The sequence below is a fragment of the Paroedura picta genome, chromosome 5 (assembly GCF_049243985.1).
Source record: "Paroedura picta isolate Pp20150507F chromosome 5, Ppicta_v3.0, whole genome shotgun sequence".
In the NCBI taxonomy this organism is placed as follows: domain Eukaryota; kingdom Metazoa; phylum Chordata; class Lepidosauria; order Squamata; family Gekkonidae; genus Paroedura; species Paroedura picta.
The window spans coordinates 41,066,784-41,081,068 of record NC_135373.1 but is presented as its reverse complement, the minus strand read 5'-3'; the positions used below and the strand labels follow the sequence as shown (position 1 = coordinate 41,081,068).

Below are 14,285 nucleotides of genomic sequence, written 5' to 3'. Positions count from 1 at the left end.
CCTTGGAACCTTTCTTGAAAATTGGGACATGGGGGGGGAGGAGTGAACAAGAGCCCTGTACCATGGGCTAGATGAGAATCGAGCCCTTTCAGGATTGTCATTAAAATGGTGGCAGCATCCTCATAGTGGCCACATGGACTCCATCATGTTTAGTTTGGTCTCATTTGTGACAGGGCCCTGGAATTTCGGGCCTCCCTGACCAGACGTTATAAGTTATCAGATACCCACACATCAAATCTGGCAAAATTGAGGGCTTGTATCCCTTCCATCAAAGACAGCACAGTGCTGACACTACAGTGACTATTCAGCCCCCAAGCAGATCTCCCGAGTTCTGTAGATGAGCCCCAACAAAACAGAGCCACTTACTTTGGGGCCAGGTCTCCCAGCAGGGCCCGGTTCCCCCTTTGCTCCTGTCAGGCCCTGTAAACAAAGAAAAGAGTCAGTTATTACCACGTAGCCCACTTGAGGGACGTCATCTGGCATCTGTCAGAGAAATCAGGCAATGATAAAAGGAACAGAGCTGGAAGCTCCAATTAATGAACTCTACTAAAGCTGTGGGAATCTGGGACAGGAATAGCAAAGAAACTACAGGTTAAAACCAATTATTTAGGAATTCTAGCATAGCATATGGTGTGGGGGGGGGCTTTCACTGCAAAAACAAAATATTCATTCTTTCTGGCAATCATCGTGCTTCATGAACTCCAATGATCTTTATTTATCAGTTATTCTTTTTACCACTGTTCTGGTACCTCTTTTTCAATTGCCTTTAAAAGGAGAATCACTAGAATTGCCATTCTTCATGTTTTGGCCCCCTGCTTCTCTCTCCCTCTAGAGCACGGATCCTTACTATGGTGCCCAGGGATGCCTGGCACACACCATCATCTTTCCTGGAGCCCACCAAGTGTTTTTAGAACATCGGTGGGGGCAGGTGAGGACCTTTGCTCTAGAGCAGGGGTGGTGAAACTATGGCTCTCCAGCCGTCCATGGACTACAATTCCCATGAGCTCCTGCCACCTGGAGAGCCACAGTTTAGACACCCCTGCTCTAGAGGTTAAATTGCTAACTGGGATTGGGAGGCAGTAGTTTCTGCACATTCTTGGAAACTTATGTGTGTGAACAGAAAGGCCTCTGCTGCAAAGCATGCTTCTTCTGCTGCTAAAACTTCCATTTGCACAATGGCCAATAGAGAATCACTGATCCTGTGCAAGCAATAGTTTTAGTGGAAGAAGAAATGTCCTTTCTGTGTCGATCTAGCACGCAAGCAGCTTGTTCATAGGATCCAAACCAATGCCTCATGCATCCAATTTGGACATCTCATCTAACTATAAAATTGGTACAAGAGAGAAAGATGGTGCGTAGAAGCCCATGGAATATTTTCCAATCCTTCAGGCCATGTTTTGGAGAATCAGTAATGTGACATCTGGGTGTAAACTGCACGGAGCTTTTATTCCAACCCCAGATCGATTCAGTCCCTGCCCTCTACACAGAATGCGATTTCCGTTTGGATTTGGGGCAATTTAAAATTTCCTTTTGCAGCAAGAAGGATTGATCCGGTGTGACCCTACCTTTATTGTGCGATATCTCAGACAGCTTTTAATCCTGAATATCCATTTGGGAAAGAAAGCTCCGTGGTAGAGAACCTCTGATAGGCTACACCTGGTCATGTGACACGCTTGCCTTAAAGGAGAAGCCCCTAATTTTTCTCAATTTCTGTCGGTCCTGCATTTTTCCTCCCTCCTCTGCCTTTTTCGATCCTCTCCCCCACCCCTCCAAGAAAAGAAAGAGGCTCCCTGCTTGGCTCCTCTCCCCCCCCCCTTCAAGAAAAGAAAGAAAGAGGCTTGGCTTCCTCCCCCCTTCTGAGCCTCCCTAACCACGTGCAGAAGACTTTCCTGTTTCAATGGGGAGGGGGGGAGAAGGAAGAATCGAGTTCAAAGCAATCTGAATTCAACAGGATTGACAATGGAATAAAGAAAGTAAGTGCAGACTCTGCCCTGGTTTGATAAACTGCCTTTTTCTAGAAATGAGGCTAGCAGAACCTGCAAATTGGGAGTCGGTTGGAAAAATGTTTTCCTTACACAGCAGGACAAAAATTCCCTTAACTCTTCCTGCTTCTTAAAGTAGAACCTGACCATTCTCATCTGAACAGGTCTCCAGCCCAGCCAGGTTGCTCTAAGCCTGCAACCTGGACCAGCTCATTCTCCTTTTCTCGGGAGATGATAGCCCTGATTGCATGTGACAGTGAATGCATGTACATCCTGCCTGGACATGCATACATCTGTTTGTAAGAAAGAGCCGACATGCATTCACTTTACAAATGTATCTGGAGACTAGTACCTGGATAAATGTGGAATTTCGATTACATGCTGAGCTGTTCAGTCACTGAACATATCAGAAGAATCAGTGCATGTGTAAAGAAAAATCAAGTATACATTGTTCACAAATTCTATATGCATTCACAATAACTAAATTAACGGGGCTTAGACATACAACCAAATCAGCCAAGCTCAAATCAATGTACTGAGTTTCACTGAATCAGAAAAACTCGAATCCCGGCACATAACCCTACCTGGTTGTCTTCAGTCACATAGACAATGAACAAACACCCCTACCAGTCTAACGTGTAGGGGTGCCATGACGCAGTTGGCATCCTTCAAGAGACTTTTGGGGATGGACCCTGGCATGCCAGCAGTGCACCACTGCAATGGTATCACCTCTGTTAAAAATTGGAAGTGACATCTTTAGATGACATCTTTAGATGACATCTTTAGATGTCACTGGTGTTTACAAAATGGTTTTACTACAGGGTTATTGTAAATGCTAATGTGTCTACTACGTAATTTCAGGTTTTTACTGGAACTGGTATCAGTATGGTAGTGTGACACTGGTGCATGCTCCATTCCCTCCTGCCAAGGCATCAGTGGGCAAAAAGCAGAGAAGCTGGGAGGTCTCCAGCTATAGCAGGAGGTCTGGTATCCCTACAAGAGTGGGACAGTACAGAGCAGCTAATGACTTGAGACCTGCCCATTGGAGGCAGCTGAGAAGATACCAAAATTGGTCATGAGAGCCAGACGCAAGAAAGGAAGCCCAGGAAAGCAGAATGAAAACAGAGTGCATCAGGACACACAAACCACTACACCTAGGGGCGACACCTAAGACGGTTTCTCACTCACATCAATGCCCGGTTTCCCTGGAGGGCCATCTGGCCCTGGAAGGCCTGGTTCTCCTTTGGCACCCTATGGAAAAGAAACAGATGGAAAATTCAAGGCATTTCAAACAACAGGAAGAAAAAGAATCACAGATGCACAGTGATTACTTGTGGGGGACAATCATGCTCATCTTTGGGGTGTTGTTAGGTTTATGAAATTTGTGGAGATTTGGGGGTGGAATCAGGGGTGGTCTACCTTTCAAAGTAGCAATTTTCTCCAGCCAAATTGTAATCTGGAAATCAGTTGCAATTCCATGTGATTTTCAGGGCCTACCTGGAGATTGGTAGTAGGGATGCCAAGTCCAGGTTGGGAAATTCCTGGAGATTTGGGGTGGGAAGAGGAGAGACCACAGTGATTCCACAGAGTCCACCATGCAAAGCAGCCATTTCTCCCAGGGGGACTGGTCTCTGCCGTCTGGAGATTAGTTGAGATGGTGGGGCTTGGGGAGGGGAGGGACTTCAATTAGGGATGCCAGCCCCCACATCATACCTGGGGATCCTGTGGTTTAACAGCTGATCTCCAGATGACAGAGACCAGTTCCCCTGGACAAAATGGCTGCTTTAGAGGGTAGCCTCTATCGCATTATCCTCCACTGTGGTCCCTCCCTACCCCAAAAGACCACCTACTCCTGGCTCCAGCCCCAAAGTCTCCAGGACTTCCCTACTCAGAGCTGGCAACCTTAACTTCAATGGACATAATGCCACAGAAATCCACCTTCCAAAAGAGCCCTTTTTTGCAGATAAACTGACCTGTCACATGGAGATCAGCTGTAATCTCAGGAGACTGGCAACCCTACCAACAATGGATGGGCTCAGCCCAATCTTGACCCATAGGATTACTATCACTAATCTGGCAAGGGTACAGTGCAGCAAACTGCATACTTGAAATATGCTCTATCAATGCTCACCATTCTTCATAATATCAATGATTAAGAGCAGGGTTAAACTGTGCACATTTACTATGTTTTGAGCTGCTTAACTGGATAGACATAGGACCTCTTATGAGTCCTAATTTGCATTATTCAGTGCTAAATAAATGTTAAAGAGCTGCAGTAACAATGTTAATTTCTGCCCTTTGAAATTAAGTGGGTTATAAATTTAAATTTAGAATACATCCATGTGTGTCGTGTATATAAGATCACAGGCCTTGCGGTCCGTGTTGCATTCATCCAGGGTAACTGCTGCCCCTGCTTCTGTCCTCACATTCCCTAAACCAGATCAAGAAACTCTCTTTTATGCAAAACCCAGGCTGGAACCCCAAGCCAAGCACAGAAGGGATCCTGCAAGATGTACACTAATCCCACTCTGCTAGCTGTTCCGCAGGCAGTAGCAAAATCAAAATTGAGCCCTGGAAGGTCACCATGCAGGGCTGCATTCAGCAGGGTAAATCACACCTTGCACACAGGGTGGCCAACCTCCAGGTAAATTCTCCAAGAATTATACCTGACCTCCAGATTATAGAGACCAGATCATAAGAAAGAGGATGGATGTTATGGCATCAGAGCCCCACTGAGATCCCTTCCCTCCCCAAACTCTGCCCCCAAATCATCAGGAATTTTCAAAGCTGAAGTTGGCTGTACGATTGCCAATACCCTTAAAGGCATAGCAAGACTGCCAAGGTAAAAAACCTGCTATGTTCTGGTTATGCTCCTAGCAGGATAGTGAAAGGGCTGCCAGTACTGCATTTAGAAACTTCAGTTTCACATAAGTTGCCAACTCTGGTCTGGGAAATTCCTGGAGATCTGAGGGCCATGCCTGTGGAGGGATTGCACATGGAGTCCACAGCATAACATGAAGCCTGCCCTCCAAATCTGCCATTTTCTTCAGGGGAGCTGACCTCTGTAGTCTGGAAATCAGCTGTCACTCCAAGAGGAGTCCAGGCCCTACCTGGAAGATGGCAAAGAACCAACAAGGGGGTTTGCACAATGTGTGGCTATAACTCAACAGACTGAAAATCACTGTGCAAAAAAGTCCTGTATCATAAACTCAAAAATCAATAGTGCTTTTAATAAAAAACACTGTATTCAAATGCTTAGAACAAATGCATGTATATTTTACAATAGCTGTTAATATCTTATCTCAGATAAATGTTTTGTAAAATTTTCATGAATTTTTCTAAACATTTGAATATATTAGTTTTACGAAAAATGCATTTGATTTTTTGATTGAGTTTATTATACAGGGCTTCTTTCCTTCTTTTTTTGGCACACTGATTTCTGGTTTGTTGTGTTATACCTACCTGAAAGTTAACAATCTTACCATGAAATAGTAATTAAAGCACTCTTGCTTGCTGGAGAAACTATAAGGATCTGATGGCCATATGTTCCACCATATATACCATGGCCTCATGCCCTGTATTCTGGATCCTCTCCCTAGCAAGCTATTCTCCCTCCCCCTCCCCCTTTCTTTCACGGGGAAGAGGTTAAAATTTTGTACATATCAGTTCCCTCTCTGGGATACTTACAAGTGACATCTGTGAATGGATAGATGGATGCATCTCAGGTCTGCACATATGTCAGTGCAGATGTATGAACTCTTAAGGCACTACACAGCATGCATAAATTGCCACTGCTAATGTACATTTTGAATCATTGACAACGTGTTAAAGTACAGCTATGTTTCATCCTTGGCTTTTATATCACTAAGGGACAAGGGCACTGTGGGATAAATTAATACTGCAATCAGCAATGGTTCAGTTCAGATACTGTTCAAAACCATGGTTCAGTTCAATCAACCATGGTTAGTCTGACTATCTGACCATGGGCCACGGCACTAAAAAAGGTTAGCTTGGGGACATCGCATCGGGATCTGAAACCATGGTTTTGAAGCTAGTTGATTAACTACACTTACTCTTAACTCAAGAGCCTCTTGTGGCGCAGAGTGGTAAGGCAGCCGTCTGAAAGCTTTGCCCATGAGGCTGGGAGTTCAATCCCAGCAGCCGGCTCAAGGTTGACTCAGCCTTCCATCCTTCCGAGGTCGATAAAATGAGTACCCAGCTTGCTGGGGGGTAAATGGTAATGACTGGGGAAGGCACTGGCAAACCACCCCGTATTGAGTATGCCATGAAAACGCTAGAGGGCGTCACCTCAAGGCTCAGCCATGACTCAGTGCTTGCACAGGGGATACCTTTACCTTTACCTTACTCTTAACTCTGAATTTGCATGTGTGACTGTGGACCTTCTGGTACTAACCTCCCTATCCACAGAGTGAAGGCGATGAAATCCACATTTGTCAAGGCAAACCAAAATCTGAGAGCGATTTCTTTGCAAGTCGAATCCAGGTTTCACAAACTAACCATGGTTGAAATAAACCAGGGTTTCACATTATGTTTTAACCCAATCCAATATGTGATAGTGGACCAATCTTAGATATGGGAGGAAAGCGTGTTCTGGTTTTCATCTGTAAAATGTTGCACACCTGCATAACCACCCCCAGCAATGCTTGAAGGTACATCTGTGTACATCCCCTTTCTCTCTCTCCCCACTCCCACATCCCACTCAGTGATCCACAGGTGCTTTGGACCCTTGGGGAAAAGAATTATGGAAGGGCACTTAATGTGCAATTCCACCCTGGAGTCTAGGTACCACATCTTATAACCAGGTCCAAAAAATCTAAGCAAGTCTCTCATATTAGGTTTGCTGCTGAGATACTCACCGGGCTTCCTGCCGCACCTGGTGGCCCTTTTTCACCCTGCAGAGGAAGAAAGAAAAGTGCTTGGATAAGACAAAGGTCCACGGAAGTTTCTGTAAGTGCCTTTTGTTGCCCGGATCCCTGTGAAATGGCTGCAACTTCTCTTCTTAAAATAGCTTCAGGAAATGTTACCTACCATGTGCTTCTTCTGAAAATCAAGTTCCTAGCCCTCAAGACCTCAGTGCTTGAATATGGCACAGGCCTACCTGATACATGTTATGGAAGCCAGGGTTCTGGGGATCTCCTTTATCCCCTCCCTCTTTTAAGCAGGTTTTTAAAATTGTCCCTTGTTAGCTATGGTGCATAGAGCTGCTGACTCTAGGTTGGGAAATTCCTGGAAAGTTGGGGTGGGGCCTAGGGAGAGTGGAGTTTGGAGAGGGGAGAGGTCAGCAGGGATGAGATGCCATCCAGTCCACATTCTAAAGCTGCCATTTCCTCCTCTTTGTTGTCTGGCAACCAGTTACAATTCAGCAAGCTCTTCAGGCACCACCTGAAGTTTGGCAACCCTAGAGATAATTCATCATCATCATTAACATTATTACATTTATAGGCGTCCCTGCAAATAGGCTCAGGGCACTTTACAACATTTTAAAATTCAGTTTAGAATGCAACAAAACAATAAACCTGAGGAATCGCTTGGCTGACTATGCCCCACCCACCCCCAAAGGGTGTTGTGTTTGGCAAATTCTAACAGGCTGGTGATCCCTGGTTAAAGAGAGGTTTGTCTGGCCTCAACAAGAGCCATGGCCTTTTCAGTCCTGGCCCCTACCTGGTGGAACAAGTTCCCAGAAGAGGCGAGGGCCCTGTTGGAGCTGAATCAGTTCTGTAGGACTTGCAAGATGGAGGTCTTCCACCACATGGTTGGTTGGAGCCAAAGAACACCAATGATAAGAACAGCTCCAACAAATACATCACCTGGGCTCCATACACGTCGACCCCAAAAGGGAGCTCCTCCACCAGGCATTTGAGATCGACCTGTCCATTGCTTCCAATTGGCCCCCAAGCCCTCCCCTCCTACCATGACTGTCAAGAAATTCACCCAACCCTTGGGTCTCAGTACGAGTTGAGCTAAGGCTCTTGCAGTTTCACCTTCCTTTAATGTTATTGTTGTTATTGTTATTATGTAAATGTTATTGTTGTTGTTACCACACTGTTACTTAAATGATGTTACCTGTACTATTTTGTTGTTTCATGTAAACCGCCCTGAGCCTTTGGGGAGGGCAGTAAATGAATGAATGAATGAATGAATGAATGAATGAATGAATGAATGAATGAATGAATGAATGAATGAATGAATGAATGAATGAAAATACACCCCCCTGAATCCAAGACCTAACTACATTGGCAACACTGAAAGAGCAATATGGTCTGATCGTTTTAATCATTTTTAATCGCTATGTTTTAGTGTTTGAAGTATCGAACTGCATTTTATCAATTAACTTTGTATTGGTTTATGTTGGAATATGGTGGAAGCTGCTCCGAGCCGGCTATGCTGGGAAGGGTGGTAAAGAAATCACATAAATATAAATAAATAACAATACCGTAATGCTCCATCTTCTCGCTGCTTCTCCATGTGTTTAGTGCTGGTATTTTGTTCAGGAGAGGGAAGGAGGGAGGCCACGTCACCTTATTTACTTGTTCTGTCCTCAGCCATAAGGCTGGTGGAATAGTGCCAGTTTGCAGGCCCTGCGGAACTTAAGTAGCAGCTCCATCAGGGCCCCGATCTCAGCTGATTCTACCAGGTTGGAGTCAGGTTCGAAAAAGGAAGCTCTCATGGAAAGGCCCTGGCTCTGGTTGAAGCCAGACACACTTCTTTCAGGCCAGGGATCACCAATATGCTGGCATTCAAAGATCATAGTGTTTTTCTGGGGGCATATTGGGAAAGGTGGACTGGTATGCAGGCCCCAGACTGCATACAGCCTTAAAGGGTAGACCCAAGCCCTTAAACTTGATCTGGAATTCCACTGGCAACCAATGCAGCTGCTGGAGGACAGGTCTAATACAGGCCCTCCATGGTGTCCGGATAAGAACACCATACTCTTGGTCTACATATGCAGCAGAATTAAGCTGTAAAGGTAAAATGGGTCACATCAGAGCACATGTGGCGTATACCATATTTAATGAATTCCTATGTTAAAAGTTCTTTGCAAGTAGAAGACCAAAACCAACAGTAAGAATTTAGATTCGCTGTGTCTCTCCCACCTCATTCTGCTGCATGAATAGGGGCTGCCCTATCTATCAATGGCTACTAGCGATGGTGCCTGAGGAGAACCTTCACATTCAGAAGCATTAAGCTTTTGAATCTTAGAACCAGGAGACAACACCAGGGGAAGGCCTCAGCCTGCTTTTGGCCATCCAGGGGAATGATTGACCACTGTGCGAGACAGGATGCTAGACTTGGTGGACCATTGGTCTGATCTAACAGAGGTCTTACGTTCATATGTGCATAGGCTGAAATCCATTGCACTCTTACCTGGGAGAAATCCCCAATGAATCCAATGTAAACATACACAAATATGTATTGAATTAAGCTGTAGCGGTGTAATACCCATTCAAACATAAAGGAGGTTTACAATATTCCTGCTTCCAAGGAATGCTGGGAACTGTAGTTCTGCAAGAGGGCTAAGGACCTCAGAACCCTGTCGACTACAATTCCCAGGATTCTTTTTAGAAATCCAAAACAGTTAAAAGACAGTAAAACCCAAACAGGTTTCTGTTACAGATAGGAGTTATGATGCTGCCTGCCTTTTTGCAGTTGCTTTCACTGCTCACATCCAACACAAGAGGGGGAAATCGTACAGACTGGCACAGAAAACCAGGACAGAATTCGCTAAACAAGATCTCATGGGACAACCAAATATCTTCTCCTTCATTTTATAGTTTTTCCACTATGATCATTTCAAATTTCCTAACCTTTCACTTGCAATTGCCCTTCAACCTTTGGTTTTTGGACATCAGAGTGCTGTACCTATGACTACCTGCCAAGTAAGTACAGGAGAACTCGAGGGGAGGGTCAGAGTCCCCAAATGGGAACCAAAGGCATGTCCACTGGGCCTCCAGAGCTGTCACTGGAGGTTCTCATGAGTCCCTCTCTTCAGAGGCTTTCCCCTGACAAGATTTTTCCCCCAAGGTCTTTTCGGTAGCCTTACAGTCTAGAAACGTGGACCAAAATCACACATGCATTGTAAAGTACACAGAAGTTAAGGTGTGACTTTAACTCGAGATTCCTTGCCTGGCCATCAATACCAAAGGGACAAGCATATTTATGTGCTTATACCTCTGAACATGTATATGTTTGCTTGTGCATGTCCAGCACAGTGGGAAAGGGGCTTTAAGTGGCTCCCAGTGAATTCAGCCATGGTCTTTGGGGTAGGGGAAATTCCAATCCAAGTGACGTCATGTTCCCCATTTGCACTGCCAATATCCTACTCTGAATCTGTACGGCTCTCCTATGACAGCCTAGTTAAAACCGAATTTAGCAAAGGTGTGCCAATGTTGGGAAAGCAAATTTTTTTTAAAAGGTTGGGTTACACTCCCCCTCTGAGCCTCTTGTGGCACAGAGTGGTAAGGCAGCAGACATGCAGTCTGAAGCTCTGCCCATGAGGATGGGAGTTCAATCCCAGCAGCCGGCTCAAGGTTGACTCAGCCTTCCATCCTTCCGAGGTCAGTAAAATGAGTACCCAGCTTGCTGGGGGGTAAACGGTAATGACTGGGGAAGGCACTGGCAAACCACCCCGTATTGAGTCTGCCATGAAAACGCTAGATGGCGTCACCCCAAGGGTCAGACATGACCCGGTGCTTGCACAGGGGATACCTTTACCTTTACCTTTACACTCCCCCAGCCCATGGGAGCGTGACGTCATATAACCAATTCTCCTCCTTATTGGCCACCCCCCTTTTCTTCTCTGCCCACCTTCCCCACCCCTTCCACTGAACCAGATAAGAAAATATAATGCTTAAATTCCACATATCTTCCCCTGAGGACCACTAGAAACCCCATGCTTGCTGCAAATACATGGATTCAATAAGAAAAGCCTTAGTTTTGCGGGGGACTCCACAGAACTGTTTAAGACTCTATATGTATATTAGAGAATTTTGCAAATACGGCTGCCAGACTTGGAAATGCGTACTTTAAACTCACCAGCTCCCTCTAGGCCCCTAAAGTGGGCACTGCGCCTCTCCTCTTCTATACAATGCCCTCCTTTGTACCCAAAGCGCTCCTTCCCTTCCTCTCAGGTTCCAGAAAGGCACAGTGTACTTACATCAATGCCATCAGCTCCTGGTACTCCGGGCGGACCTGGGGGGCCCCTTGGTCCAGGTTCTCCTGGAGGACCTTGCTAGAGAAACAAACAAAGAAAGAGGAGCACAGTCACTTGGTGGAGCAAGCCAAGAGTCGCGGCATCATACACGGGTCCCAGCACTAGCCTCTGTGTGAAACCCTCGGCACCGTTGCTTCCAGCTCTGTTCCCAGAGAACTACTGGTAGGAGTGGCCGGGAGTGATAAGGGACTTGAGGGCCCAGGCAGAGAAAGCCAAATTTTTTTGCTACTATTGCAATTGAGAGTTGGAATCCTGTAACAGGTAGACTATGGGACTTAGGTCAGAGAGACATGGCTTCAAATTCTCCCTTGATTGTGCCACAGCCTGACCCCTCTCTTTCAGAATTCTTGCTAGAATCAAATGCAATAAACCTCACTCAAGTTGCAATCCCATTTCCTGATTGAACTTGGACCAGCCGTTGTTTCTCACCCGACCTCACAGGGTTGTTGTGAGGATAGAATGACTATATTCTGCCCTGAGCTCCCTGGAGGAAAGGCAAAATAAAAATAAAAATAAAATACGTTCTAAGGCCAAGTGAATAACTTCTCTACTAAACTTGAAGCTGCTTAGAAAACCAAAGTTCCTTGGCATTTATTTCAGGCAACAGAAAATCTCTCTCTCAACCTCTGTCTTCAGCAGGGGAACACTTGTGGCCCACCTCAAAGGACTGTTGTAGCAATTAACTGCTTTGCATAACAAAACGAGAGACCAAATCTCTGCCACAAACTCACTTGATGGCCTTTTCGCCTCAGATCACATGCCTACAAAGGAGGAACAATAGTGGCCAACCTTATAGGGCTGTTGTGAGAATTACTGAGATAAAGTGTGAGAAGCACTCTGAATTCTCAGAGCCCAAAGCTGTAGACTCTGCAGACCACAGACTGTAAACCTAAACAAGGTCCGAGACTTTGAAATAAAATGAAGCTGTCTGTCTTAAAATCACATCCCGTCATTTAATCCCTAAGGTTCTTTAATTATAGAAATCACGTAATGTATGAACAGACAACCAAAAAACAGAGATCAATCCCAGCAGGTCTTGAAACTACAGGGGTACCGTATTTTCCAACAGTACGGGCTCTGTTTCCATTTGTGTTTATGGTTAAGATGACATTTCGGTTTGGGGAGTAAAAATATATTAAAAGCATAGGATTAAACTTGTAAAATACCAGCTTTCTAGTCAGTGTGGAGAGAGGGCGTCCCACAGGAATTCCAAGAATCAATAGCTACCTTTGTGCCTCAGAAAACAGCAGCTCAGAGTTTCTCTGCTTTTATGGTCTGGAGGCTTATAACAAACTAGTATCCTTTTATCCAAGAGGATCGCTGTAAAGGCACCTCGTACATAATACAATCTTTCAGTGCGGTTTCTTCCAGTCTGGAGTAAGATGGCTTCCTTGCTTCCACCCTTCCCAAAACAATCTTCCATCTTCGTTATTGCTCATTGACAAGAAAGGTCTCTTTTTCCAAAAATCAAACTTTAAACAAAAGTTTAAACTCCAGCGAAATATCCTTGCTTGCTTTAGGTGGCAATCAGAAGAAGAGGATTTACAGGTGATAATTCCTTTTGGGACACATCCTATGAAGCATGACAACAAAATATTCCCACCCCCAAATGTCCAAAAGGGCTATTTTTAAATCCATAACAAAGAATTGCCCAGTTCAGATTTGTTGCAAGAAACCTTTTGCCAGTGCCTTAGGTGAAACAGAGAGATCCCTTTCTGACCAATGAAATCCCTCTGTTTCACTGCTTGCTTAGACATCCTTCAGGAATCTAGCATGGTTCTTCTCTGACAGACTTCAGATAAGGTGTTCCAAAGCAGAATAATACACATGCCTCCAGGAAGTGAGAAAGTCTGTGGCAGAATGAAAGAAAAGCTGATCCTCCCCAGAAAGGCTTCTGAAAATGTTCAGTCCTACAAGAATCAAACTCTGCCAAACAGCTTCTAGAAAAAAAGCCTCTTTGGAATTTTTTTTCCAATAAATGTGCTTATAAGTATTACATTTCATTTCTAGACCCCTCATGAGGAGCTAGTAATCCCCTCCCCAAAGCCATCCTGAAACCCACGTTCCAACCCCGTCTGGATGAGTAAGAGCCCCTCTTGAATCACTCCTAACCCCAGCCCTTTCCCAATGGATAAAGGAACTTACAATCTGTGCCAGCGAGAAGCAGATGGTTTGGAGGAGAAAGCAGAATTTCAGGCTACCCAAAGCCATAGCCATATTGAGGGCTTCAGGCAAGTTATAGGATGAAAAGTGGGAAGGGGGCAGCTTTCTGCCTTCTTGCTGAAGCCTCACGGAAAACCAGCCAGCCCTTGAATGAAGAAATCTGCAGTTCCAACAAGAGCAGAGAAAGGAGGGGAAGAGGAGGGGAGGGGGGTTGGTCATTAATATGTAGCATTTGTGGGGAAAAGGGGGTGGGAGAGAGGGAGAGAGTTGGCTAGGGACTCCCCTCCCTCCCCACTGACACATGAGACCAGAGAGACTTTGCTAAAGGATTTGATTCATAGGTGAAGAGACCTTTATTCCATGCAGCTAACTTTCTGGTCTCCTTTCAGGCTATGCGAAAGATGCTCCACAGCTTATGCAAACAAAAAAAGGCCCCAAAAAACATTTCTTGGGACGTAGGAAATCCTGTACCACAAGGCAGCATGGTGTAACAGTTAGAGTATCAGACTACAACAGCCATGTTTTGAGTCCCCGCTCTGATACTGGAGGGCACTGGGAGCTGAACTCGGGCCAATCACAGTCTTCCAACCTGTCCTACCTCACAGGATTGCCGTGAAGGTAAAACAGAGGAGGCTGTGGTAGGTGCCCTTGATTTCCCAAGGAGGAAAAGCAAAACAGACTTCAAAAAACAAAATCCACTCCCTTTCCCCCGTCTATCCCACACCTACAGTTAGTTATGACTTATGAAATGATAAACCTTCTATAAATGTCATAAACCATATAATGGCAAAGTTCTTACGGCTCAAGCTGTGGCTCCCTGCAGATCTCTGAGCCTGGTAAAAAGCTTACCTGGTTCATAGTTAGGGCTGACAACTTCAGTTTGGAAAATGCCTGGGGATTTAGAGTCA

The 14,285-nt window shown here is 45.2% G+C and overlaps 1 protein-coding gene across 1 annotated transcript in view; it reads right to left on the bottom strand.

The window, feature by feature from the left end:
- COL9A2 (collagen type IX alpha 2 chain) overlaps positions 1-13,561 on the bottom strand; it is a 55,338-nt gene extending 41,777 nt beyond the window's left edge. Inside the window, exons 1-5 of the mRNA XM_077337486.1 lie at positions 13,360-13,561; positions 11,158-11,232; positions 6,860-6,895; positions 3,171-3,233; positions 367-420 (exon numbers count right to left, since the gene is read on the bottom strand). Coding sequence (XP_077193601.1) covers positions 367-420; positions 3,171-3,233; positions 6,860-6,895; positions 11,158-11,232; positions 13,360-13,431 — 300 coding nt within the window. The 5' untranslated portion in view covers positions 13,432-13,561. The remainder of the gene's footprint in view (positions 1-366; positions 421-3,170; positions 3,234-6,859; positions 6,896-11,157; positions 11,233-13,359) is intronic.
- Positions 13,562-14,285: the final 724 nt, after the last annotated feature.